Genomic DNA, 26,078 nt, shown 5'->3' on the forward strand with positions numbered 1-26,078 from the left:
CCCGCAGCAGTGATGAGCGGGAGGGGAGGGGGGTTGTGAGGGTGGACTAGAGCCTGTTATTGTAACAGGCTTAGGTGTAGTAGTAGTAGTGGTAGTGGTAGTGGTAGTGGTAGTGGTAGTGGTAGTGGTAGTGGTAGTGGTAGTGGTAGTGGTAGTGGTAGTGGTAGTGGTAGTGGTAGTGGTAGTAGTAGTAGTAGTAGTAGTAGTAGTAGTAGTAGTAGTAGTAGTAGTAGTAGTAGTAGTAGTAATCAAACATTTTTATCAGATGGAATACGTGTTCTGTGCATGGAAACGCAACCATTCTTTTTCCTTTTCCTGTACTCAATTCAACTTATACATAATGCATACTATAATTCCACATCTAATCTAGGACAGTAATGTACAACTTCTGCTTATATTCCATAAATAAAACACTAAGAAATTCCTCCACTCTTATACTGTAGAGTACAAATGAAGCAGTATGTCTCCAGTCCTTCCCATTATACCATCCAAACTCTGTCCAAGCACTGTGGTTGGGCCAATAGGGGAAAGTGGCCCCAGCTAGGGGACAGGAGAGGAGATAAAAAACACACACAAAAAAAAATGTCCCATTATTCCTTTTCAATTTTCCTTCATCATCTCTGAATGGTTTACATTTTCATCTCCAGATCTCTATAAAACGTACCATAGGGCCTGAGACACACTTCAGAGTGCTTTTTGTTCTGACAGCGCTGCGTTTGTTTTTTATACTCCCATTGACTTGCATAAATACTGGGGCAAAATCACCACAATCATATTCCTGGAGTCTTGTGTCCATGTTATTTCTTATAGGTTTAATTCCCACATTCTATTATATTTATATAGCCCTTTGAGTCACAAAATTCCATCCATTTTATCCATTTCTTATAATATATTTCCAATCATATGTATGGATGAAAAAAAGCCATGCATGAGCAGCTTCCTTGTACTGGGCATGCTCAGAACCTTACTTGCACATGCCCAGTCTGGATGTGCTTGTCCTGGGAGTTGAAACAGAAGATGAAGAGGGGCCCAATGTTGGATCAGTGGACTCTACAAGGATACAGGGAGGTATCAGACTGTTCTTTTTTCTTTTTTATTGAATTCAGGCGTCTGTTATGCATGGTTCATACTTGGTATTCCAAAGAAGGGTCCACACTGACAGATTGCAGGCACTCACAGGTCAGTGTTCTCCCCAGAAAATTTTACCAGCCGGTTGGCATGAAAAAGTAGCTGGGTGGGAAGCAAAAGGGGAATGCAGGATCGGCACTACTTTGCAAAGGGAGGAGGATGGGGAGGCAAGCCGATGACAGGTGTTCACCAAAATGAGTCGGGTGAAGCACCTGGCTAAATGAGCCTGGGGAAAACACTGCAGATTTATTGTTCCATCACACACACAGCATGCCATCTGACTGTGTTATCAGACGATCGTTTCGTGGCTACGAGGGTCAACTTTGTCAAAGTACAGAACAGACACTATATATACATAGTGAAATAGAGTCCGCCCTGTGCTTGACAAAGGGATCCCCCTGGAGGCCCTGAAACGATCCTTGGATAAAACAGCCAGATGGCATGTTGTGTATATAATGGAACAATAAACCTGTCTGAGTGCGGATCCTTCTTTGGAGTACTATATGGATTTGCTTCTCTGTCCAGCACCAATCACATTCCTACATAAGGTGTGTAATCTTCTTGGATTTGGTTTACACTTGGATCGCAAAATACAATTGCAATCACCTAGTGACTGCGCAGTGTGAAATGTATACGATATTTCACCGATTGCACTTTGCAATCCCCATAAGGACCAGAGACTTTATTTTTCTCTAAAACTGAACTGTGATCGCTGTGATTGGCTCACAGTGATCACGGAGTCAGAAGCCAATGAGCTCTGCTGTCAGAGTGAGCGGGTTGCAGTGACGACAGAGTGGTGAAAGCGATGGGACAACATGGTGAGTGACTGAATGCTCAGCAGCTCCCAAACAGCTAAACAAAAACATAACAACAACAAAAACACCTTCCCACAGAACTGCACAGACAGACAATAGGGCTGCACGATTTATCGTTTTAAAATCAATATCGCAATTTGTGGCAAGTCGATTCCACCTTCTGGTCGGAAAGAGTCAGAGCAGTAGTAAGTAGTGTAAAGCGGCCACCGCGCTGCTTCTGGAGGAGAAGGATCCGCACATCAGGCACGCTGTTCTGCACTCTGCCCCGTCTCCCGTGGTCACACAGTTTACTGTACATTTGCTCACTGCCCGTGATCGGTTATCTCTCCACTATCCTGTCGAGCAAACAACTTGGATCACCACCACTCCCCAGTAAGTGGCCACTGCCCAGAATCTGCTGTGGTATTCAGCTTTCCATTTATTAATAACTGCTATTTGTTTTGATAAATTCACAATGCAGTAACATTTATGAACATGACAGAAAAGGACATATCGATTTGATAGTATGATGTCATTTTCTGTCAATACGTTTGTAAATGTTACTGTACAATACATTGTGAATTCAGTGCTAAAGCTTGATTTGAAGAAAATAATGACAAAAAAAAAAAAAAAAAGAAATCGCAATTTGACAGATTTGAGATTACATTTTTTTCCTAAAATCGTGCAGGCCTAACAGACGACACAAAATAAGACGCTGCCATGTGAAAGGCAGCTGATATGTAGCTGTTCTCTCTGGAGCGGGTTAGGCTTTTACACGAACCACACGAGCGCTCTGTTTTGCTGTAGTGCTGGGAGTCTAGTGACAACTGTGAGCCGTGTATAAACCAGCAGTGCCGATACACCAAAAGCAACGTCACAATCCCCACAGTGAGCAGCGAATGGAACTCTGCGTGTGCCTGAGGTGACTCACTATCTATTATTAACACAACCTCCACTGCTCCTGCGGCCCGGAGATAAGACCGGGTGACAAGGTGGCCACGGAAGCCTCCTCATCACCCACTCCGATATACGAGATTCACAGTTTATAACCCTGACAAGCGACAACTGTACACCTCCAATGTAGATATAATGCACTTCACCCGTTTATGACTGTTTGAACAAGAGTGCTCATCCTTTGAACTTGGCATCTATAAAGATGTATTGCAGGAGGCGGGAGGGCGATAGGCAGCATACCTCCCGCTAGAGGGGTTAAAGAGGACCTGAACTCTTGCACAGGACAGAAGGAAAACACAGAGAAATGCACCCTATATGTATTTAGAGAGTTTAGCCTGTCTAATTCCCCCTCATCTCTGACTAATCACAAGTATAATTTGGTCCTTCAGCTGTGTCCGCTGGCTTCTTCGGCAGAGCAGCTGATTGGTAAACGCAGGATGTTAAAGGGAACCTAAACTGAGAAGGATATGGATTTTTTTTTTTAGAATAATACCAGTTGCCTGACTCTCCTGCTGATCCTGTGTCTCTAATACTTTTAGCCACAGCCCCTCAACAAGCATGCAGATCGGGTGATCTGACTGAAGTCAGACTGGATTAGCTGCATGCTTGTTTCAGGTCTGTGATTCAGCCACTACTGCAGCCAAAGAGATCAGCAGGACTGCCAGGCAACTGGTATAGTTTACAAGGAAACATCCATATCCCTCTCAGTTAAGGTTCCCTTTAACTCTACGTCTGCTTCCATGAAACGAGAAGTAGACACACTGCAGATTTATTGCAGGATTTCTATCAGCTGAGACAAAGAAGTGTTTTTCATTAAAAGGTTATTATGCTGTTGCTTATCTTTTAGGTTTCTTTCACACCAAGACGTTGCGTTTTAGGGGACGTTAAGGTCGCATAACGTGCCCCTAACGCAACGCATGGTGGTGTTGAAGTTGGACGTCAGATTGAGTGACGTTATGCAGTTCTTGGTGCGCTGTTTTGGTTCTATCTATACTGATAGAACAGCCGCTCCAGGATAGTGATGGGAAGTCCGGATCTTTTCAAGGATTCAGATGATTTGAATCAGATCATTGAAAAGATCCGGATCTTTGAACCCAATCATTTTACTAGGGAAGCAGACTGGGGTGAAATGACTAGCAGGACACGACTTTCCCTGCACTGTACATTCTGTATGTTCTTGTTCCTTCCAGACAGACATCCACTGTGAACCGAATCTTTCATTGTGATGATCCGGATGATTCGACTCACAAAAAAGATCCGGATCAAATGAACGATTCATTCATGATCCGGACAACACTAGGAGTGCAGGTTACCTCACCACAGTGCAGTGAATATTAACTAGCCATGTGGCTAGTCACTGAGCATGTGCAAGCAGTCTAACGCAGCTAAAGCCCAGTATAACGCACAGCATGCTGCACTTTCCCAGAACGTGCAGAGTTACAATGTAACGCAACGTGGGCACTGTGAACAGCCCATTGATTTTTCATTACTGTGAGTTGGGCTGCGTTACAGGCTGCTGTAACGTGCGCCTGTAACGCCCCACTGTAAAAGCAGCCTTAGAGCAAAGAGGAAGTTTTGAGTTTAGGTCTGCTTTAATAGGGACAATACCCCAGTAATGTAGAATAGGTGGAATGGAAAGACTTATGTGTGGATTGGATTAGTGGAAATACATTTACCTTAAAAAAAAAAAAAACGCTTCCATAAAAATTGCTGTGATCAAGATTTTGGATTTTGGCACTGTATTGGCCTGAGGGAGTGGGCTTAGACCTACGCATTGCCTGTACTAATACATTTTATTGACATGTGACTGTCGTTTGAGGTAAGCCACCTCCCCTCTTTTTCTCAATTTTAGTGTTTTTAGCTTAGTTGATATACTCCTGGGTGCCTCTTTCTCCTATTGTGCGGTTTACACACTCCAACTTTCCAGTTTGGAGGGGTACTTGCAAGCCCCACAGGGTGATACCACTGTGGAGGCGAGAAAGTGTCTTTTCACTCAAGAGAGAGACCGTAATCAATCCAGTGGACACCCCGAGTGGAGACGGGTAAACGTCTCCACCTGCTTTAAAGGGACACTGTAGGCGGGGGGGGGGGGGGGGGGGTGTCAGGGGAAAATGAGTTGAACTTACCCGGGGCTTCGAATGTTCCCCCGCAGGCATCCTGTTCCCGTGCAGCCACTCACCGATGCTCCGGCCCCGCCTCTGGTTCACTTCTGGAATTTCAGACTTTAATGTCTGAAAACCACTGCGCCTGCATTGCCGTGTCCTCAATCCCACTGATGTCACCAGGAGCATACTGCGCGGGCCCAGTATGGTCTGTGTCTGCGCAGTACGCTCCTGGTGACATCAGCGGGATTGAGGACACGGCAACGCAGGCGCAGTGGTTTTCAGACATTAAAGTCTGAAATTCCAGAAGTGAACCGGAGGCGGGGCCAAAGCATCGGTGAGTGGCTGCACGGGAACAGGATGTCTGCGGGGGACCGTTAGAAGCCACGGGTAAGTTCAACTCATTTCCCCCGACCCCCTACAGTGGTCCGTTGTCCCTCATGCAACCCACCTTTGTAAATAATCCTGTATCATACTTATTATTTCTCATCTGATCATTACATATTGCGCTATTTGGGCTCCTGTTGTCTCTGTTCTTTTTTAAAGGTGCCAAGACACCCTTTACTATTATCATAAATAAGAACTTGTGTTTATTTATTTGCTGCGTTTTTCTGAAGCTAGATTTACATGAATGATAATTTATTGTTTTACTTCTTCCAAGTAATGTTTTGTTTATTTGATAGGTTACTAAAGAAAAGCAAAACTGATGCACTCAGGAGCGCAGCTGTTTAGAAAGCCAGCAAAACCGCACGGACTGAGAAATCGCACCGTGTTACAGCACCGCCACTACTACCTGCGTGAAACAGCTGTGACAGGAGACAGGTCCTCTTTTACCCTGCAGACCATTGTGTAGTCTTGACCTGTCCTCCGTTCCACTCTCCAAAACAGATTGAATGAAACGCCTGGCTGCATTTGGCTGTTTTCATCAGCTGCTGCTGATAGTCTGAGCCTGTACCTGCTGTCACAGGCAATTAGCCAGTCCCTCCCCTCCTCAAGGGACCAGTCTCGCCTACCTGGACCGGCAAGAACTCCCGACGCAAAACAAGTTCACCCTCGGAACGAAAATAAGTCACCGGCTTAATGACATGTTCCAAAATAGAACGAGCCAAAAGAGCAAGGACAAAGACGCGTCTCACAAGAAGAACGCAAAGGACTAACCGAAGAGCTTCTCGAGGCATAACTTCAGAATAAGAGAAATATAAATCCCTCCAACACATACAATGTCTTTTGAGGACAAATTTACAGGGGTGATAAACCCGCACAGTCTCTTTACTGCACGCTGCAATTTTTTGTAAAGAAAGCTAGCTGGGGCCAGGTGGCCAAGGTTCCTTAAACATTATGATTGGGGCATCTAACTTGCATCTTTACAAACAGTTTTAAGTTGAGCAGACTCCAAATAGTGTCCCAACGTCCCCTGGATTTCATGTCAGCAAGAAAACTAAAGTGAGAAGAATATGGATGTTGCCATATTTATTTACTTTTAAATGATACCAGTTGCCTGGCAGCCCTGCTGGTTATGTGACTGCAGTAGTGTCTGACTAACACCAGAAACAAGCATGCAGCTAATCTTGTGAGAACTGACAATAATGTCAAACACCTGATCTGCTGCATGCCTGTTCAGGGGCTATGGCTAAACGTATTAAAGGCAGAGGATCAGCAGGACAGCCAGGCAACTGGTATTGTTTATAAGAAAATAAGTATGGCAGCCTCCATATACTCTCACTTCAGGAGTACTTCAAAGAACAACTGAAGTGAGAGGGATATAGAGGCTACCATATTTATTTTATTTTAAACAATACCAGCTGCCTAGCCTTTAGCTGACCTGTCAGTCCCCAGTAGTGTCTGAGTCACACACCTGGAACAAGCAGACGTACTGCGCCTAGGCAGGGCGCGCTTGACGGCAGGAAGGCAAAGAAGAATACGCAATGCCATGGGTCGACTCATATGCTGGATACACACGGTGCGTTCGCGCACTCGATTTTCCCGTCGATTCCCGTCGATTCGTTTATTTCCAACATGTCCGATTTGGATTTCGATGGATCGTTAGGTCGATTCGGCATACTTTGCATGCGAATCGACCTAACGATCCATCGAAATCCAAATCGGACATGTTGGAAATAAACGAATCGACGGGAAAATCGAGTGCACGAACGCACTGTGTGTATCCAGCATTAGTCAGCCAAAAATGAAACCCGCGGCGGGGACCAGAGGACACTCGTGGACTGGCGAGGGCACAGGACGGCTGCAGGGGGCTTCGGGAAGCCACAGATAAGTGAAACTTGGTTTATTTTTGCAGGGTTAAGGTTCCCTTTAAGAATTTGAATATTGCTGAGAGGGGACTATATTGTGTAAATTTTTCTAAGGAATGCCACAGAGCATTCTATATAGTCTTATAGTATAGATTCCCTAAGTTATTAGTTCTTGGCACCAGGGCTGTGGAGTTGGTACAAAATTCTTCTGACTCCGACTCCAACTCCTCAGTTTATGAAAACACTGACTCCAGGTACCCAAAATTGCTCCGACTCCAACTCCTTGACTCCGACTCCTTACTCCAATACTTACCAGGGCTGTCGATTTTGTACAAAAATCATCCAACTCCAACTCCTGACTCCTCAGTTTATGAAATCACCGACTCCAACTCCAACTCCGAGTACCCAAAATTGCCCTGACTCCAACTCCACAGCCCTGCTTAGAACTAATTTTCACATGCATTTTTCCTTTCATAATCTGCTTTGAAGGATCAATTAAATATGTCCTTTCCCTTAAATATAAGTGCGTTTTGGCTTCAGTTTAAATGAGCTACCAGAGTCCGCTTCTATACAATGATGAGGAATTTCTCCCGTCAGAGGCTAAAGCTTTGTAGAAGCACTAACAGGAAATCTAGTGTACAGTCGTCCCGCGGGCTTCCCTATAGAGCAACATAAATGAACAATCGCATGTTTATACATACTTCAAGTAGGCTATCCACACCAGGATCGCAGCCTCTGTTTCCCTGCAATCAGTTCCAGACCCACAAGTGGTCAACGACCTTTTAACAAGATATTCATCACCTGCACATGCACAGTTCACTCTTGGACACTGCTCTATACACATTCCCATCACCTTCATGCTCTCAGCACACTCACAGCACTTAGCACCTGTGAGTGCACAGCGCAATCACAAAAGCGCCAGGAGCGCGTCCAGAGCTGCATCCAAGCACAGCTGATGAATATCTGGTTCAAAGGTTGTAGACTACTTGTGGTCCAGTACTGCTTGCTGGGAAACGGAGCCTGGTGAGGGGAAACAGACAGCAATCCTGGTGTGGATAGCCTACAAGTTTTTTGGACAAAGTTTTCTACTTGGACATCCTTCAAGGAGGGAAACCATGCAATTCATTCATGATGCTCTTTAGGGTACCAGTAGGACAACTGTACATTAGATTTCCTGTGTAGCGCTTCTACATAGCTTTAGACTTTGACAGGAGAAATTCCTTATTGTAATCACAGCAGCCCGGTAGCACATTTAAACTGAAGCCAGGACGCACTCATGTCTCAGCGGTGGAAAGGGCATATTTAACTGATCCTTCAAAGCAGATTAGAAGTGAGGGGAAAAATGCGTGTGAAAATTAGCATTGTGAAATTTCAGCAACAGAAACACTTCCTATACACAAATATTGCTGTGCAACACCGCCTCCCAATGAGGCTTAGCCTAGGCTATTTATTATGCAGATTTCTCCCCCGCAGAGTATTCTGGGAGACTAGATATCTTTTCTATTGGCATTAAGGTAGCCATACACTGGTCGATTTGCCATTAGATCGACTAACTGACAGATCCCTATCTGATCGAATCTGATCAGAGAGGGATCGTATGGCTACCTTTATTGCAAACAGATTGTGAATAGATTTCAGCCTGAAACCGATTCACCATCTGCTGAGCTGCTCCTGCCGCCTGTCCCCCTCCCCCCCGTATACATTACCTGATGCTGGCTCCGGGTCCTCTTCTCCGCACTGCACTGCATCCCAGCATCCCACACCGCACCGCATCCCAGCGTACACTGTCACTCCGTGACCAGGAAGTTCAAATAGAGCGCCCTCTATTTGAAAGTCCTGGTCATTGGAGTGACACAGTAACGCTGGGATGGAGCAGGAACAGAGTGGTGCAGCGCGGAGAGGATGCCCGGGAGCCAGCGTCAGGTAATGTATACCAGTATCGGATCGGCCGCCGCTAGCGACTGATCCCTACCCCCGGGCGATCGACGGTAATTTCCCGCACGGCGTGATCGACGGACCGATCCGATTTCGGGAGGAAATCAGTGCTCGAATCTGCTGTCGAACGGCGGCAAATCGGGCCAGTGTATGGCTAGCTTTAGACCGCTCAGTAAACGAACATTCCACAGAGATCATCTGCCAGTTCTACAGATGTCACCACCAGTGATAAATTTCAAAAGATTTTACAATGGACAATACTACTGATCTGCATGCTTGTTCTGAATCTATGGATAAAAGTATTAGAGGCAGAGGATCAGCAGGACAGCCAGGCAACTGGTATAACAGTATATTCTGGTTATAGTACACTCCAAGGGACCAGGAAAAGTGGTTTACTAGATCAGAGATTGTCCTAGAAATGGCCAAGCATGCCCTCATACATTCTCTGCTGCAAAGGAGTAACTCTGTCCTCCCATTGGAGATACAGTACAAGCACTTGTCCTCGAAATATCCCAGCATGCCCTGGTACATTCTCTGCTGCACAGGAGCAGCTCTGTCCTCCCATTGGAGGTACAGCACAAGCACTTGTCCTAGAAATATCCCAGCATGCCCTGGTACATTCTCTGCTGCACAGGAGCAGCTCTGTCCTCCCATTGGAGGTACAGCACAAGCACTTGTCCTAGAAATATGCCAGCATGCCCTGGTACATTCTGTGCTGCACAGGAGCAGCTCTGTCCTCCCATTGGAGGTACAGTACAAGCACTTGTCCTAGAAATATCCCAGCATGCCCTGGTACATTCTCTGCTGCACAGGAGCAGCTCTGTCCTCCCATTGGAGGTACAGCACAAGCACTTGCACATTTGGTGGACTACAAGGTAAGTATACCTTAGGGCTGCATATCCAGGCTGGACTTGTCACTGAATAGAGGCAGCCACTCACTACCTGTGGCTCCGATACCTCCACGGGCGGGACTTGAAGCTCCAGTCTGAAGAGAGCAGCAGACCATAAGTTGACGCATGCACCACCCACTTTATACTATAGCCAGAGTCAGCATCACGTAGGGGCCAAAAACATGTTTGCTATAACAGAAATTTTATTATATCTGGGTTTACTATACCAGGCCTTGCTCCCCATTCACTTATAATGGAGATTGGCCGGGACCTGGAGAGGTAGTTTACTATACCGGAATGTTTACTATACCAGAGTTTATCATAGCAAGATTATACTGTATTTAAAGAGACACTGAAGCGAAAAAAAATATATGATATAATGAATTGGTTGTGTACTATGAATAATTACTAGAAGTTTAGCAGCAAAGAAAATATTCTCATATTTTTATTTTCAGGTATATAGTGTTTTTTCTAACATTGCATCATTCTATAATATGTGCAGATTACACAACACTCAGCATTCAAAATGATTATTTCAGAGCAGTCTGTGAACTAATGGCCTCTCCTCTGGCAGAGAAAAAGTAAATAGTTCAATAACACTTGAGATAATAAAAGTCAGATAACAGTCCTCTCCACGACTTTGAAAGTCGCAGAGCTTAATTGCTTTTTTGCATATAGAGATAACTGGAGTTTCTTAACTCTTCCTGTACTGGAAACAATTAGACTGATGTATCTGATCTTAATGTTTTATTTCTTAGCTGTACTACACATACAAATCATAATATCATAATTTTTTTTTCACTTCAGTGTCTCTTTATAAGAAAATAAATATAGCAGCCTCCACATCCATCTTATCCCAGTTGTCCTTTTATCACTATCAAAGTTGTTTCTCTTCCATATTTTTTCTCTCGCTCAGTAACAGTTTTTCTCTAGCTCAGCAAGCGAGCAGAACTCTGCAAGTCAACTAATGAAACAAAACAAGCTCTAGTTTGCAAAAGCCGACAGTGGAAAGACAAGGAGGAGATCGTACACTTCTCATTAGACTCCGCAAGCGGAGGACCACCACAGCTGTAATTGTGTGCGGAGTGCTGCCCCAGGGCACAGCGGTATCTTGTAACCGATCATCTCCTCACGGTAATCCGCCACAGTCACTTAAAGGACGCTGCCGGCCCTAATGAGACACAACAGGAGGATTCCATACAGAGCAGGGAAAGCACACAGGCAGGGCCCGCTATGGCGGAGAGGCAGAGAGAAGGGCAGAGGAGCAGCACTGAGGGGGCAGGATTAATGGAAACCCCCTGGGAATTTCTTGCTTAGGAAGAATAATATGCTTCTTCTCCTTCACATTTAACAATCCTCCCGAGTCTGCCTATTAAAGGCGTTTAAGAGAAAGCGTCTCGCTGCTTCACGCCAGGAGCGAAAAACACGCCCGTCTGCCGGAGACACGACACAAAATAAAGTGGACATACAGCTTCCCATACTCACCATCAGGCGGGAGAGGTGATGGAAGATGAATGGGAAAAAAATACAACTTAAAGGGAACCTAAAGTAAGATGGATATAGAAGCTGCCATATTTGTTTCCATATAAACGATGCATATTGCCTGGCTGTCCTGCTGATCCTCTGCCTTTAGCCACAGACCCGGAGCAAGCATGCAGCAGATCAGGTGCTTTGACTGAAATCTGACTGGGTTAGCTGCATGCTCGTTTCAGGTGTGTGAATTGATTTAAAGGGGCACTATGGCGAAAAATTGTAAAATCTAAAATATGTACAAACAGACAAATAAGAAGTGCGTTTTTACCAGAGTAAAATGAGCCATAAATTACTTTTCGCCTATGCTGCTGTCACTTACAGTAGGTAGTAGAAATCTGAAGAAGCAACAGGTTTTGGACTAGTCCATCTCTTCATAGGGGGATTCTCAGGAAGGCTTTTATTCTTTATAAAGATATTCCCTAAAAAAGGATTTAAACAAGGATGCTGGCCAGCTTCCCTGCTCCCTACACAGTTTGGCAGTTGGGCAGAGCAACTGACATTCACTAAGTGCTTTTGAAAATAAATAAAGCCCTGAGAATCCCCTATGAAGAGATGGACTAGTCCAAAACCTGTCACTTCTGTCAGATTTCTACTACCTACTGTAAGTGACAGCAACATAGGAGAAAAGTAATTTATGGCTCATTTTACTCTGGAAAAAAACGTACTTATTTTTGCACTTATTTTAAATTTTACAATTTTTTGCCATAGTGCCCCTTTAAATGTATACAGCTTTAAAATGGACCAATCAAATTTTACCTTAGCAGGATCTGAGTGGTTTATTTTCAAGGTTCACACATTGGCATACAAAAATTGCATAATGCTGCATCAACTCAAACTTCTCATCTCATTGACCATCCTTAGTGTACGATCCCTTAGAGCAACTCCCCTCAAAAGTGAAAAACACGGACAGCAGTTCATTCCCGAGCCCATTCTGAATTCAACTGATTTAATTTTATGCCTAAGTAAATTAAGTGTAGTGAAATTCTTCTGGTAAGGCGTTCCCACACTCCAGTATAACAGCTGGAACATCAGCATGCAGGGAAAGGAGCTACGGACATGACAGCTGATGGCCGCCTGTGAAATCAATGCAATATCCATAAGGACTCCATTAGCAGAGCAATTTACAGCAATTGTACCCATCCGCTACAATAGATTCAATCATCCTCGCTAGGCCAGCCGGCAGCTTTCATTGCCATTACATAGAGACAGAGACTATCAGGCATGGGCAAACTTGGCCCTCCAGCTGTTGAACTACAAGGCCCACAATGCATTGCAGGAGTCTGACAGAAACAGTCATGACTCATAAAGGCAAACGCATTGTGGGATTTGTAGTTCCTTAACAGCTGGAGGGCCAAGTTTGCCCATTCCTGGACTAAACCCTGCAATAACCGGGTACACCATGCTACAAGACTCCACCCTCACCTGGAAGTGCCACTGCTGAAATATTAACCGACAACTGAAGTGAGAGGTATATAGAAGCCAGGGCTGTGGAGTCGGTAAAAAAAAAATCTTTCGACTCCAACTAGACTCCAGTTTATGAAACTGCCGACTCCAACTCCGACTCCAGGTACCCAAAATGCCTCCGGCTCCTTAGTCTAATGCTTACCAGGTACCCAAAATTGCTCCGACTCCAACTACCCAGCCCTGATGGAGGCTGCCATATATAGATTTCCTTTAAAGGGAAACTGAAGAGAGAGGTATATGGAGGCTGTCATGTTTATTTCCTTTTAATCAATACCAGTTGCCTGGCAGCCCTGCTGGTCTATTTCTCTGCAGTAGTATCTGATTAAAACCAGAAACAAGCATGCAGCTAGTCTTGTCAGATCAGACTTATAAGTCTGAACCACTGAAACACCTGATCTGCTGCATGCTTGTTCAGGGGCTATGGGTAATAGTATTAGAGGCAGAGGATCAGCAGGGCTGCCAGGCAACTGGTATTGTCTAAAAGGAAATAAACATGACAGCCTCCATATACCTCTCTCTTCAGTTCCCCTTTAAGCGCCCGTTTCCACTAGAGCAAATGTGCATGCGTTTTCTGCATGCAGATTCGCATAACCAATACAAGTGGATGGGACTGTTTCCACTTGTCAGGAATTCTGTGCGGTCTGCTGTGTAGAAAAAAAAATCTGCACGGCAGAGCCGTCGGAATTCGCATGCCGCACACGAATCACCGCTAATGTAATTTAATAGGAAAACCGTAAGCGTATTAGTCTTGCGGTTTTCCCGGTGTTTCCGCGTGCGATTCCGCTGAACAATCCATGTCAATGCTTGCCGGCATTGACATGGTTAAAATAGCATAGCGCAAACCGCGAGCGATTCCGCATAAAAAAATCGGCATGGAAACGAGAATGAATCCGCACCCGCATGCGGACTCATTGACACGTTTTCCGCAACAAAATCGCAACGCACAAGTGTAAACGGGCCCTTAATCAATACCAGTTGCATGGCTGTCCTGCTGATCCTATGCCTCTGATACTTTTAGCCAAAAGCTGCGAACAAGCATGCAGATCAGATGTTTCTGACTGGATTAGCCGAATGCTTGTTTCAGGTGTGGGATTCAGATACTACCAAGCAGAAAGATAAGCAGGACAGCCTGCTTAAATGGAAATAAATCTCCTCTTCACATCCAACACCAGCGCAGTGCTATATCTAAGCAATATTTCCAGGCGATGGGTTCTCTTTACATCTAGCAATAGAGCTGTGCCATAAACTGCCCCTGGATATTTTTCATGGTGACAGGTCCTCTTTATATCTAGCACTAATGCTATGCGCTGCAACCAGATGCATTTCTCGGCGAAAGAACCTCTTTCTATCAGGCACTAGTGCTGTGATAGATGTTGCCCATTGACATATTTCCCAGTGGCAGGTCCTCTTTATATCTAGCACTAGGGCTATGCTTAGCGTTGCCGTTAGATGCATTTCCTGGATACAGGTCCTCTTTATATCAAGCACTAGTGCTATGAACTGCAGCCAGATGCATTTCTCTAACACATCCCTATCTGGCACTAGTGCTGTGTTAGGCCTAGTGCACACCGAGCGGTTTTTGGAGCGATCCGCCGGCCGCATCCGCCTGTAAAAACGCTTGGCTAATGTATTGCAATGGGATGGTGCACACTGGCGGTTTGAGGTTTTTGACAAGCCGCAAACGCACCTCCTGCTGCACGTTTGCGGTTTTCGGAAGCGTTACGTCCTCAATGTAAAGTATAGGAAAAACGCAAACCGCTCTGAAAAACGCTACATCAGAGCGGTTTGCCAGGCGTTTTTGTTACAGAAGCTGTTCAGTAACAGCTTTTACTGTAACAATATGTGTAATCTGCTACACAAAAACGCACGCAAAACCGCTAGGTATGTTTAGAAAACCTCTCTAAACATACCTAGAATCGCTCTGAAATCAGCTCCCAAAACCGCTAGCATATTGCGGATCTGCTAGCGGTTTTGGTGTGCACTGGGCCTTATATGTTTCCCATTGACACATTTTCCGGTGATAGGTCCTCTATATCTAGCACTAGGTCAGCGATGGCTAACCTTGGCACTCCAGCTGTGGTGGAGCTACAAGTCCCATAAGGCATTGCAATACTCTGACAGCTCCAAGCATAACTCAGGAAGGCAGAGGCATGATGTGATTTGTAGTTTTGTCACAGCTGGAGTGCCAAGGTTAGCCATCACTGTACTAGTGCAATGCTATGCGCTACAGCCAGATGCATTTCCTGGTTACAGGTCCTCTTTATCTGACACTAATGCTATGCTATCCCGGTGACAGGTCCTCTTTATATCTGATACTAGTTCTATGTTATGTGCTGCACCCAGATGTATTTCCTGGTTACAGGTACTCTTGTATTTATATGGTGCTATGTGTTGCACCCTGACCCACTTCCAGTACAGAGAACTCACAGGGGCAGCCGGGGTACTGCCCTGTGAATCACTGCTCTGACTGTCAGCTGACTGCCTCATTCTCTGCAGATCACATGACTTCAGTCAGCCCAGCCGGGTAAAATGAATCACTAGTGACTCCTCATAGTTTCCACAACTAACAATAACTTCCATTCACAGGCAGAGAGACGCTCCTCAGCTGATGTACTGAAGACTCATTTCTCAGCAAGCCTCAGATTCCCCCAAGAGTTCCCTCTGTACTCCTGTGGTGGATGCAAGTCAGGCAATCACTGCTCAGCTACTTCAGCAACTAAATGCCTGGCCAAGAGTCTCTCCTCCATCCATTATTACTCACTGCAATACACGCCCATCAGCCACAACACTAAAACCACTAACAATATGGAGAATCTCATTACAAGGGCACAGGTCAAGAACCGGGATTTATTAAGCAGCATGTGAATAGTCAGGTCTACAAGGTGATGTGTTGGAAACAAGAAAACTGCCGAGCCTAATGCATTCATTTTTAAAGGACAACTGAAGTGAGAAGAATATGGAGGCTGCGTCACAAGGCCGATTCCTGAAAGCTTTCATGCTGAAATCGATCAGGAATCTGCCTGGGGTTTATGGTGGCCAACAGATCTCTCTTCGATCATGGGGAGACCTGTCTCTTGGTCGATTGACCTCCAAAAATCACTAGATGTATGGCCACCTTCAAGTGAACCAGAGACGTAGCACCCTCATGTATTTTACCATATATATCAGTGGGAACATTAGAGAAAACACCTACCATGCTTTCTGTTTTATTCTGCACTGCACAGCTTGCTTCTAAACAGCCCTGATAAAATCCCCGACTGAGCATTCAGTCTGGCTTTGCTCAGGAATATTTATAGCTCAGTCTGTGTTTTCTCATGTCTTTTCAAGTCCAAGCCTGCCCCCTGCTGGCTCTGCATAGGAATCATTATAGCTGAGTCATTATAGCAAAGCCAGACTGAATGCTCAGTCAGGGATTTTATCAGGTCTGATAAGAAACAAGCTGTGCAGTACAGAATAAGACAGAAAGCAGGGTAGGTGTTTTCTCTAATGTTCCCACTGATATATATGGTAAAATACATTGAGGGTACTTCGTCTCTGGTTCACTTTAAAAAGAGCCCGAGGTGGGCTCAAGAAAAACAAAAAATGAAAAAAAAAAACCCAAAAAACCCCACTAGACTACCTGATCCGTGGGGATGAGCGAATCAGGTAGCTGCAAAAAACGCCGCTCCCCACCGCTCCTGTGGGCCGCAATGGTCCACTTTCACTTTCGTGACCTCACAACGCTGCACTGAGAGACTGTGTGTCTCATAGCGTGCAGGGACGCGGGGGAGCGCGGCCAAGGAGAGAGAGCTGCCCAATAGCAGCTCAGGTAACCTTACAGGAACACCCCTGGCGGGCGTTTTAAACAGGGAATTCCTCTCCTCAATGTTTACCTCTGACATAGTGACATATTGCCGCTAATCTCGAGGGGCTATAGCGCTGCGGTGGTGGTGGTGGGGGAGGGGGGGCAGAGAGCGGCTGTGTGGGGACACAGAAGCATGTCAGGAGGCAGAGAATATGCTTCTGTGTCCCACCTACCCCCCAAAGGTCCAACTCGGGTTCTCTTTAAGATTTACAACATCCGTCACAATGCAACAGCTTCAGTGCATTTATTAATGGCCGATGAGATGTTAATATTCTGAGGCAAGTTTTCATTCACTTTGAAGTCTAAATGCAGGAGCCGGTGTTTGAAACGGATGGACCCATTCCTAGATGTCCTCCACCGCTTGTCAACCTTGACGAATCAGTGCCCAAGTCCCCAGACCTAAACATGAATGGAAACTGGGGACAATAAAAAGGCCACTCCTAGAATAAGACATGACATAACATTTATATTGCGCTTTTCTCCAGGCGGAATCAATGTACCAGAGCTGCAGCCACTAGAGCACACTCTATAGGCAGTAGCAGTGTTAGGGAGTCTTGCTCAAGGTCTCCTTACTGAACAGGAAAAGCCGAGATTTGAACCCAGGTCACCCATGTCAGAGGCAGAGCCCTTAACCATTACACTACCCAACCACTACAGATACAGACTACAGATCTCTCCCATTCCACTCCAGCTTACATCGCTTGTTCATTCTTGGCTTCCCAGCCATCAATTTGTTCGTCCAGCGGGGAAACGCATCTAGTCATACTGAGATGTGACGTAAAGCTATTCCGGACAGAGCAATAATCTGCACTGAAAGCCCGGCTGAGCTGAATCCTATCCAAGGCTGAGAGACAAACGACTCGGATGGAACGCATACATCGGAAATTAAATATTAAAGAAATGATCTACAATAGATAGGAGGAAGTATTTAGTAAATTTAAAAGGGAGGCCTTTGAGAAGCACAACAGTACAACACAGCACTATAATAATAGGGAGAGGATTTATATACTTCCTCCCCCAACATTTGACTCTCAAGTGGAAAACTTTGAAGACTTAAGGTGCACGGCCCAAACCCAAAGCCTATCGTAGTATGGATACAGAGGCACCAGGGGAATAAAAAGGATCTAAAACGTTTAAAACTGAGGAGGTAGTGGTGAACTTGCCTCCTCCAGGCAGACACAAGAAAATGCCGATCAATTTTCAGCAAAACAATTTATTTACATACCCCAGTAAAATACAACGCGTTTTGTGGGAGTGACCCGCTTCCTCGGGCAATAAGATACAAAAACAGGTCTGGTACTATGCCATGCGTCTCTGACATCACTCTTACATGTACCCACAGTTACATTGCCTAGGGCCTAATCCACGTTCAGATTGAGCATGAAGAATGTGTAATAGAGAAAGAATCGCCTCATTCCCCTGCAGAGTACCTGCACATCACTCTTACATGTACCCACAGTCACATTGCCTAGGGCCTGATAGATGTTCTTTGTTCCTGTCTGTACCTTCTACAAGTACTTTTACCAAGGACTAGTTGTAGTCATATGACTAAAAGTATTAGAGGCAGAATATCCACCAGATATCCAGGTAACTGGTATTATTTAAAAGGGAATAAATATGGCAGCCTCCATATCCCTCTCACTTCAGTTGTCTCCTAAAATTCCTAAGCGTTGGCAGTTAAGAGATGCATTTTATGTTACATACTTTTAATCAACAAAATTGTAATATGCAAATGTGAGGAGGAGTCTGAATCTGGGGAATCCTAACCTGAGGAGTCGGAGTCGGTGGATTTTTGTACCGACTCCACAGCCCTGATACATATCCACCCTTGGTAGAGGGATGTTGCCCCCTTTTTTCCTTGATCTACAGAGAGTGACTTCTTAATCCTGAGTGGGGACAGGTCTAATCTCCCCACCTGCTTTCACAATGGTTGCCTATGCGGTAACTCTGACTTGTGAGTATATTGCACATACTGTTTACACACCTTTATTTACCTGTGCATACTACACTATATTGGGCTCTCTGTCTCCCTCTTTTTGTTTCTTTCCCAAGGCCTATCGATCATTTCTGATTTTGGGGGGGGGGGGGGGATTGATCCAATTGATCTGATCAAATTGGTTAGTGGGCATGACAAATTGATTCTGAATGATTATCTCAGCGATGATCCATCAGCCCCGGGATTATACCATTTAAGGAAACCTGAAGTGAGAGAGATATGGAGGCTGCCATCCATATATATTTTCTTTTAAACTATACAAACTGCCTGGCTGTCCTGCTAATCCTCTGCCTCCAATACTTAATGTTTCTGACTAAAGTCCGACTGGATTAGCTGCAGGCTTGTTTCAGGTGTGAGATTCAAACACTACTGCAGTCAAAGAGACCAGCAGGACTGCCAGGCGACTGGTATTGTTTAAAAGGAAATATGGCACCCTCCATATACTTCTCACTTCAAGTGCCCTTTAACGACTCAAGTTGACTCAAGTATTGCCGAGTTTCCCCAGAATTACTGCCAGGTCCCCCTACAAGCACTGTCCCTCGGCCATGCTAAGTGTTACGCACATCATCGAGCGGCATTCTTAGGAAATAATTTAACCCCCAACGACAATGTGAGGAACCAATGACATCTAATGATAACACGACGACAGTCTACATATGGGATCATTCGTGGAAAGTCAAACTATAGGAGCCGAAAGAACACAGCTGATCATCCACAGATGTTTGGAATGGAACATGAACTTCCAATACCTTTGTTTTCAAACGACACTGATTGTCTCCCAAAAACATCCAGCAACTTTGAGCGGTCAACATGGCCAAAAATCATCCTGTATCATTGTCTTGTGTGGCTGTACTGTGCACATTTTTCCAGTGCTATTCAAACAATTTATCATTCGTTCGCTTCAAAAATTTTGTCTACCGTGTGTCCATGGCTTAGGTCAACCGCACGTTACTAGTTATAACTGGGCATAAAATACCTTGCTTGGAGCAAATATGATTGATTTACCTCGGTCTTCGTTTGCCAGGAAAAAAAAGGTATCACAGTCAGAAAATGGACTTTCATCCTCTGGTCTGAACATATTTTTTGAAGGAATATTTTTAAAAGGAAAAAAAATAATCCAAGACGGTAATATCAGCGCAGACAGACATGCTCAGTCAAAACATATTAAGAGTGAAATGTATTACATAAGAAAGATGAACCTACTGTATGCGCTACCTGAAATCCTTCTGCTTGTAAAATGTTCAATAGATGCAATTCACTTTGCTCTCTATACAGATTTAATAAGATTGGGTTGTTTTGAATATTGTCAAAAAAAGGTATGTAGATAAAAAAAAAAAATAATAATATAAGCAACGAAGCAAATAGTGCAGAAAATAAAACTTTTGAGCCTAGTCCGGGGAGGGGTGCTAAGGTTTTTGTGGCCCCAAGAGGCACATAACTTGTGCCCTCCCCCTCCCTCCCCCCAAAGGGAGCAGTGTGTGAAGTGAGTCACAGCAAAAATAAGTGGGCGTGGCTGTGCCATTGTGTGGGTGGAGCCAACTGCATGATGTTATCATGCATGATGCCATCTCCCCTATCCAGCATAGGTGGTTTTATGTATTAAAAGCCACCCAGTTTTATTTTATATTTAAATCTACTTTTTACGTTTTTACTCAATGACACATTCGTTGAAGTATGCCAGAACTAAAATATATGAACTATTGAACCTTTTTATCTCTTTCCTGTTCTCAGAAGCCATTTTCTGCTAGGAAAGTGTTTTATAGTTGTAGTTTATCAGTTAGAGTCACACTGTAGTCTGACCCAGTCCTGACAGAAACTGCCACTTACATACCTGATGTATAACTCTTTCAGGCAGAAAAAAAAAAAAAAAAAAGGAACACAGCATAGTTATTTGTGTGCTTGGCACTGTACATACACATGTCTATCTTATCATGTCACATGTCACCTCGGGCATCCTTCAAACTTCAAATTCAACTTACAAACAACCTACAAGAAGGGAACCTGTTTGTAAGTAGTGGCCTTCTTGTATATCCAACTGCTAAAAACAAGATCAATGGAAGATAAACTGTAATCAGTTACCATGTGCTTCTGGTCTTGTAAACTTTTAACTCCCGGATTAAAAATAGTTTATTAGGAAAAAATAAAAAAGCTGCCATTTTTAACTAGTTTTAAAGGTGATTTGCTAGCCTACCTAAGTGGATGGTTTGGCTGTACCATAGAACCACAGATCTGATCACAGCTGTAACTATGGCTGGAAACGCAGAGCTGACTCTGCAGAACGGATTTACTATCACTACATAAATCTGCCAATTGGGAAAAAATCCAGATCATGGATTTACCAAACAAAACAGGTCAGTGTTACGTAATTCAATCACTTAATCCTGCGGCATCATCCAGCAGCCTCTATAAATATAGGCAGGGCTTGTGGGGTAAATCCATTTGTCTCTGGAGTTCAAAGAGAAGAGTTGCCGGGGACAGCTTCTCTTCAATGAAGACTACAAGACAAGAAAGCGACAAGACTCTGCAAGCAAGGATAGGAGAAGACTTCTGCTTCGCTGGAAGATCTTTAAAAGTGTACCAGAGCCACGCCTCCCATCAGCAGCAAAGGGATAAAGTGAGAGGCACAAGAGCCACACCCCCTCCCAGATGTCACTGCAGGATGCCAGGTCACTAAACGGCATGGCAGCTTGCCAGCAGAATCCTTAGCATGGTGTCATCATTGGAACTTTCAGAGGTTCCAGTCAGTATAAGTTTGAACAAAGGGGTGGGTGAATGGGGGCGAGTTCAAGAAGTTAGGAGTACTCCCTGGTCGTGTAAATATGCATTCCAAAATTAATAAAATATATTTTTAAGTTTTTTTTTAATACAGTAGAGTCCAAGTGACCTGGCCAAGTAGTTAGAGCTACTATGGTTTGCCTGACCCCGTGAGAAAGACCATAGGGGGCTTCCAGTAATGGGGTGGACAGCACCCTCTTGAACTTCTAGGTTTCAGATAGGCTGTAGCAATAACACGCCCACACTGTTTCACCAATTAGAATGCTTCAAGTTGTAGACGTTGCTGTGATTGGAGAACTGTTCTCTTTCGACTTTCTCGCTGGGTCGCCTAAGCCATACTAGCTCCAAGTATTTAAAGGACAACTGAAATGAGAGGGATATGTAGGCTGCCATATTTGTTTCCTTTTAAGAAATACCAATTGCCTGGCTGTCCTGCTAATCCTCTGCCTCTAATACCTTTAGTCATAGCCCCTAAACAAGCATGCAGCATATAAGGTGTTTCTGACATTAACGTCAGATCTGACAAGATTAGCTGCATGCTTGTTACTGGAGTTACTCGCACATACTGCAGCCAAAATTGACCAGCAGGGCTGCCAGGCAACCGGTATGGTTTAAAAGGAAATAAATATGGCAGCCTCCATATACCTCTCACTTCAGTTGCCCTTTAACTATAAATCAGAAGTTTACTATAACAGGATTCATCATACATTGTATATTCATACAGGTACATGGTTGGGATGAGGGCACAGATTATACTAGAACGAGATTCTACTGTATAGGAGTTATAGTCTATTTTTTTATCTCAAACCTTACTACATTGAATGGACTGTGATAAGCTCATATGCCCTGAACAACAAAAAAATGGGAGAGGGGTTTACTGTGTTGTTGAGGAGCTGGATCAATTGGGAGATTCCTGCTGGAAGTACGTGGAGGTGTCTGGACATGAGCTGCGGAGGACTGCGGGTGTTTGTATCGGCACCAAACTGACAAAATGACCACAGATGTTTGTTTTGGCCAACAAAGGTTTGAAGTCTGAACAAAGTATTAGTAATCATGCTGAAGTATTTATAAGATTTGCATAGGTGTGATAAGCAGGGCTGTGGAGTAGGTACAAAAATCATCTGACTCCTCAGTTTATGAAACCATCGACTCCAACTCCGGGTACCCAAAATTGCTCCAACTCCACAGCCCTGGTAATAAGCTTATCTCCGAGCGTGGATCTGAACACACTGTAGATCTAGTTTACCACCAGTAGAGGTGTCATGTGAAATTTGACTTAACAGGTGTTTTTTTTTTTGGGGGGGTTGCTTTGCGATCAACAGAATACAGAAGCATGAGAACTGCCGGAGTACAGGGTTGATCAGATATGGAAAGTTGAATTGATCACGTCAGCCTGATTAAACAGCAGCTAGGTAATTATCACCTTAACAAATATGATTAGACCTGGGCAAAGTTTCACTTCAGCCCGTGGTAATTCCAGTTCCTGTACAGCAAAAAAAAGCGAATATCACTTTCGAATTTCATGCACATCTCCAAATATCAGTACAGACACGGAGTAACAGGTTTTACTGTACGCACTGGAGGTGGCATGCTGGTATCTGAAAGTGGCGCTAAAATCAGTAAAAGTATATTGCACTATTGATCAAGGTCACATTTTAAGCTCACACTTTTAACAGGCTTCATAGGACAACTGAAGTGAGAGGAATATGGAGGCTGCCATATTAAAGTGTAACTGTCGGGCATAAAATCAAAAATCAATTCTTTATTTTTATCTGGTAAACAAGTAATAAGGATGCTAATCAGGCAATCCAACAGTTAAAATCTCTATTACGTTTCTTGATTATAAATGATTATTCCCCAGTTTAGCTGACTCTTATTTGGTACGTTGCCGCACAAAGGGAGTTGCAGGGCATGCTGGGTTGTCTTTTTTTACTTCTTTATTTCCCCTCAGACTTAACCAATGTACAGAAGCAAAAAAGGACAACCCAGCATGCCCTGCAACTTTCTTTGTGCGGCAATGTACCAAATAAGAGTCAGGTAAACTGGGGAATGATCATTTATAAACAAGAAAGGTAATAGAGATTTTAACTTTTGGATTGCCTGATTAGCATCCTTATTACTTGTTTACCAGATAAAAATAAAGAATCGATTTTTGATTTTATGCCTGACAGTTACACTTTAAAGGATACCAAAGCCGAAAAGATGAGAAATGGGGGAAGAAAGCATGTGCGGTGAGCTGTCCTGATGCTCACTGTTGCCCTCCTTTGCCTGCTAAATGCCCCCTCAGCAACCTCTTCCGGGTCACCGGAGTCGGGCATTAGTGCTCAGACACTGGTACGGCGGTGCGCATCCTACAGCGCAGGAGCGCTCTGTGCACGGCATCTTGCGCAGAGCACTCCCGGCCATGCGCTGCAGGGCGCTTGCACCTGGGGCCAGCTCCTGCACCCTGATGCCCGACTCCGGCGACATGAAAGAGTTTACCAGGGGGCATTTAGCAGGCAAAGGAGGGGAACGGAAAAGGGAATCAGGACAGCTCATCATACATGCCTGTTCCCCCCATTTCTCATCATCTTTTTGGCTCTGGTATACTTTAATATCCTTCCGTCCCGGTGAACCTCTGCCTCTAACACTTTAAGTCATAGACCCTGAACAAGCATGCAGATCAGATGTTTGACTGAAGTTTACTTGGATTAGCTACATGCTTCTTTCAGGTGTGTGATTCAGACACTACTGATGCATGAGAGATCATCAGGATGCCAGGCAACTGGTATGGTTTAAAAGGACATAAATATGGCAGCCTTCATATCCCTCTCAGCTCAGTTGTCCTTTAAAAAGGAGAGGACCCAATTTCCTCCAGTATAGTTCGTAGAGCGCCTTACCTTGTGCAATCGCGATGGACTCGAATCTGTGCAGCTCCCTCAGCAGGCAGCTCCTCTCGCTGGCATGCAGGCTGTAGATGAAGTCTCGGGATCCTTGGGGTGTATTCAGAGATTCAATAGGCTCCTTCCTCGGGTGCGTACCCAGCACCCTACAGCTCTGTAACACCAAAGTCCCAGGACCCCTCTGGCCGTGGCTCGTCCCCAGCCAGCTCCAGGGCTTCAGGGAGACGGCGGGGCGCAAGGCAGTCCGGCTTAACAGCGGCAGGGCAGACATCTTCCTCCAAAGGGTGCACCGTCACCTGCCTCCCTCTACTCCCTACAGAGGATTCTGCGACTGTGCTGAGAGCTACCAGCAACGCTACGTACCGACTGACCCTGTGCTCCCCTAGATCTGCATGACAATGGGGCTGTCAGCATGCAGACAAGTGCATAGATTTAGTGCAGCAGTCCAGCAGCTTTGGGAAAAAAATAACTAATTTAATAAATTATAAACAGTCCTGCGTCTTACAACTCCACCATGAACATGCTATAGATAAATACAGGCCAAATAGATATATACAATACACCAGCTACCATCAGCAGCCCTGTATGAAGGTCTAGGCAGAAGATGCCTAGGCAGGTGGGAAAAAAAAAGTCTGGATAAACAATCAATGCTATGCAGACATAAGTGAAAGTCTCTGAAGTCTGCTATTCAGAGCAGCAGATTATTGATAATTATGATTGATCTGAATGGTCAGCTGCAGATGTACAGAGGTGGATGTAATGCAAGGGGGGTCTGGGAGTAACTTAGAGGGGGCACAGAGGCTGCAGAGGGTGGGATGCACTATTGCAATACACATGTAGAAATGATGGAGCTGGCAGCTATACACATGTCAGGAGGAGGAGGGGGGCTGGAGCACGTGACAGCTGTATATATAGCAGTGCAGGGCTATAGGTGCACCTAGGTGACAGTAGAGGGGGGCTGTGCAGGCAGCAGGCGGTCCGGGGCTCCTCCTGGTGTGCTGCATCCAAGTCCTGTCTCTCCCGGGGATGGGGGGTGCAGAGGGAGGGCAGCTCACCCGGATGGGGGTCTCCTGTTCAGCAAGCGGACGGCGCTGCGGCTTCTCCTCTCTTCTTTTCTCTTCCCCGGGAGCAGCGCGAGCGGCTTCTCACTGTCCCGGGAATGGGGCGGGGCCTCCGCACCTCCCTGTCCCAACAGGGTCGGGCAGCGCGCATGCGTCGAGTGCTGTGGGCCGCGGGATCGCGCCGCACGTGCACGGGAGGCAGAGAGGCGCGCATGCGCACTGACATTTTTCCCAGTTAGAGGGGCGTTTGGGGGTCATAGAGGAGCCGAAAGGGTGAATGTGGCAGTGAAGTTCAAGGGAATATCTTCAGTGAGACGTGAGCAGAACAATGTAATGATTTCTATCGTTTCCTTATTGGTTTATTTTTGGAGTAGTTCTTTATTAGTTATACTACCACTTTTTGTTTTCTTTCATAGGCATACACAAATATTTCAAGTGCCTTTTAACAATATTTTAAGGAACAATTAATTT

The 26,078-nt window shown here is 44.9% G+C and overlaps 1 protein-coding gene across 2 annotated transcripts in view; it reads right to left on the reverse strand.

Moving 5' to 3' along the window:
- TMEM65 (transmembrane protein 65) overlaps positions 1-25,724 on the reverse strand; it is a 128,054-nt gene extending 102,330 nt beyond the window's left edge. For both annotated transcript variants that reach the window (XM_068238004.1, XM_068238003.1), the window contains exon 1: positions 24,544-25,724. In XM_068238004.1, the coding sequence (XP_068094105.1) occupies positions 24,544-24,817 (274 nt within the window). In that variant the 5' untranslated portion in view covers positions 24,818-25,724. The remainder of the gene's footprint in view (positions 1-24,543) is intronic.
- Positions 25,725-26,078: the final 354 nt, after the last annotated feature.

Source organism: Hyperolius riggenbachi, chromosome 5 (genome assembly GCF_040937935.1).
Source record: "Hyperolius riggenbachi isolate aHypRig1 chromosome 5, aHypRig1.pri, whole genome shotgun sequence".
Lineage (NCBI taxonomy): Eukaryota > Metazoa > Chordata > Amphibia > Anura > Hyperoliidae > Hyperolius > Hyperolius riggenbachi.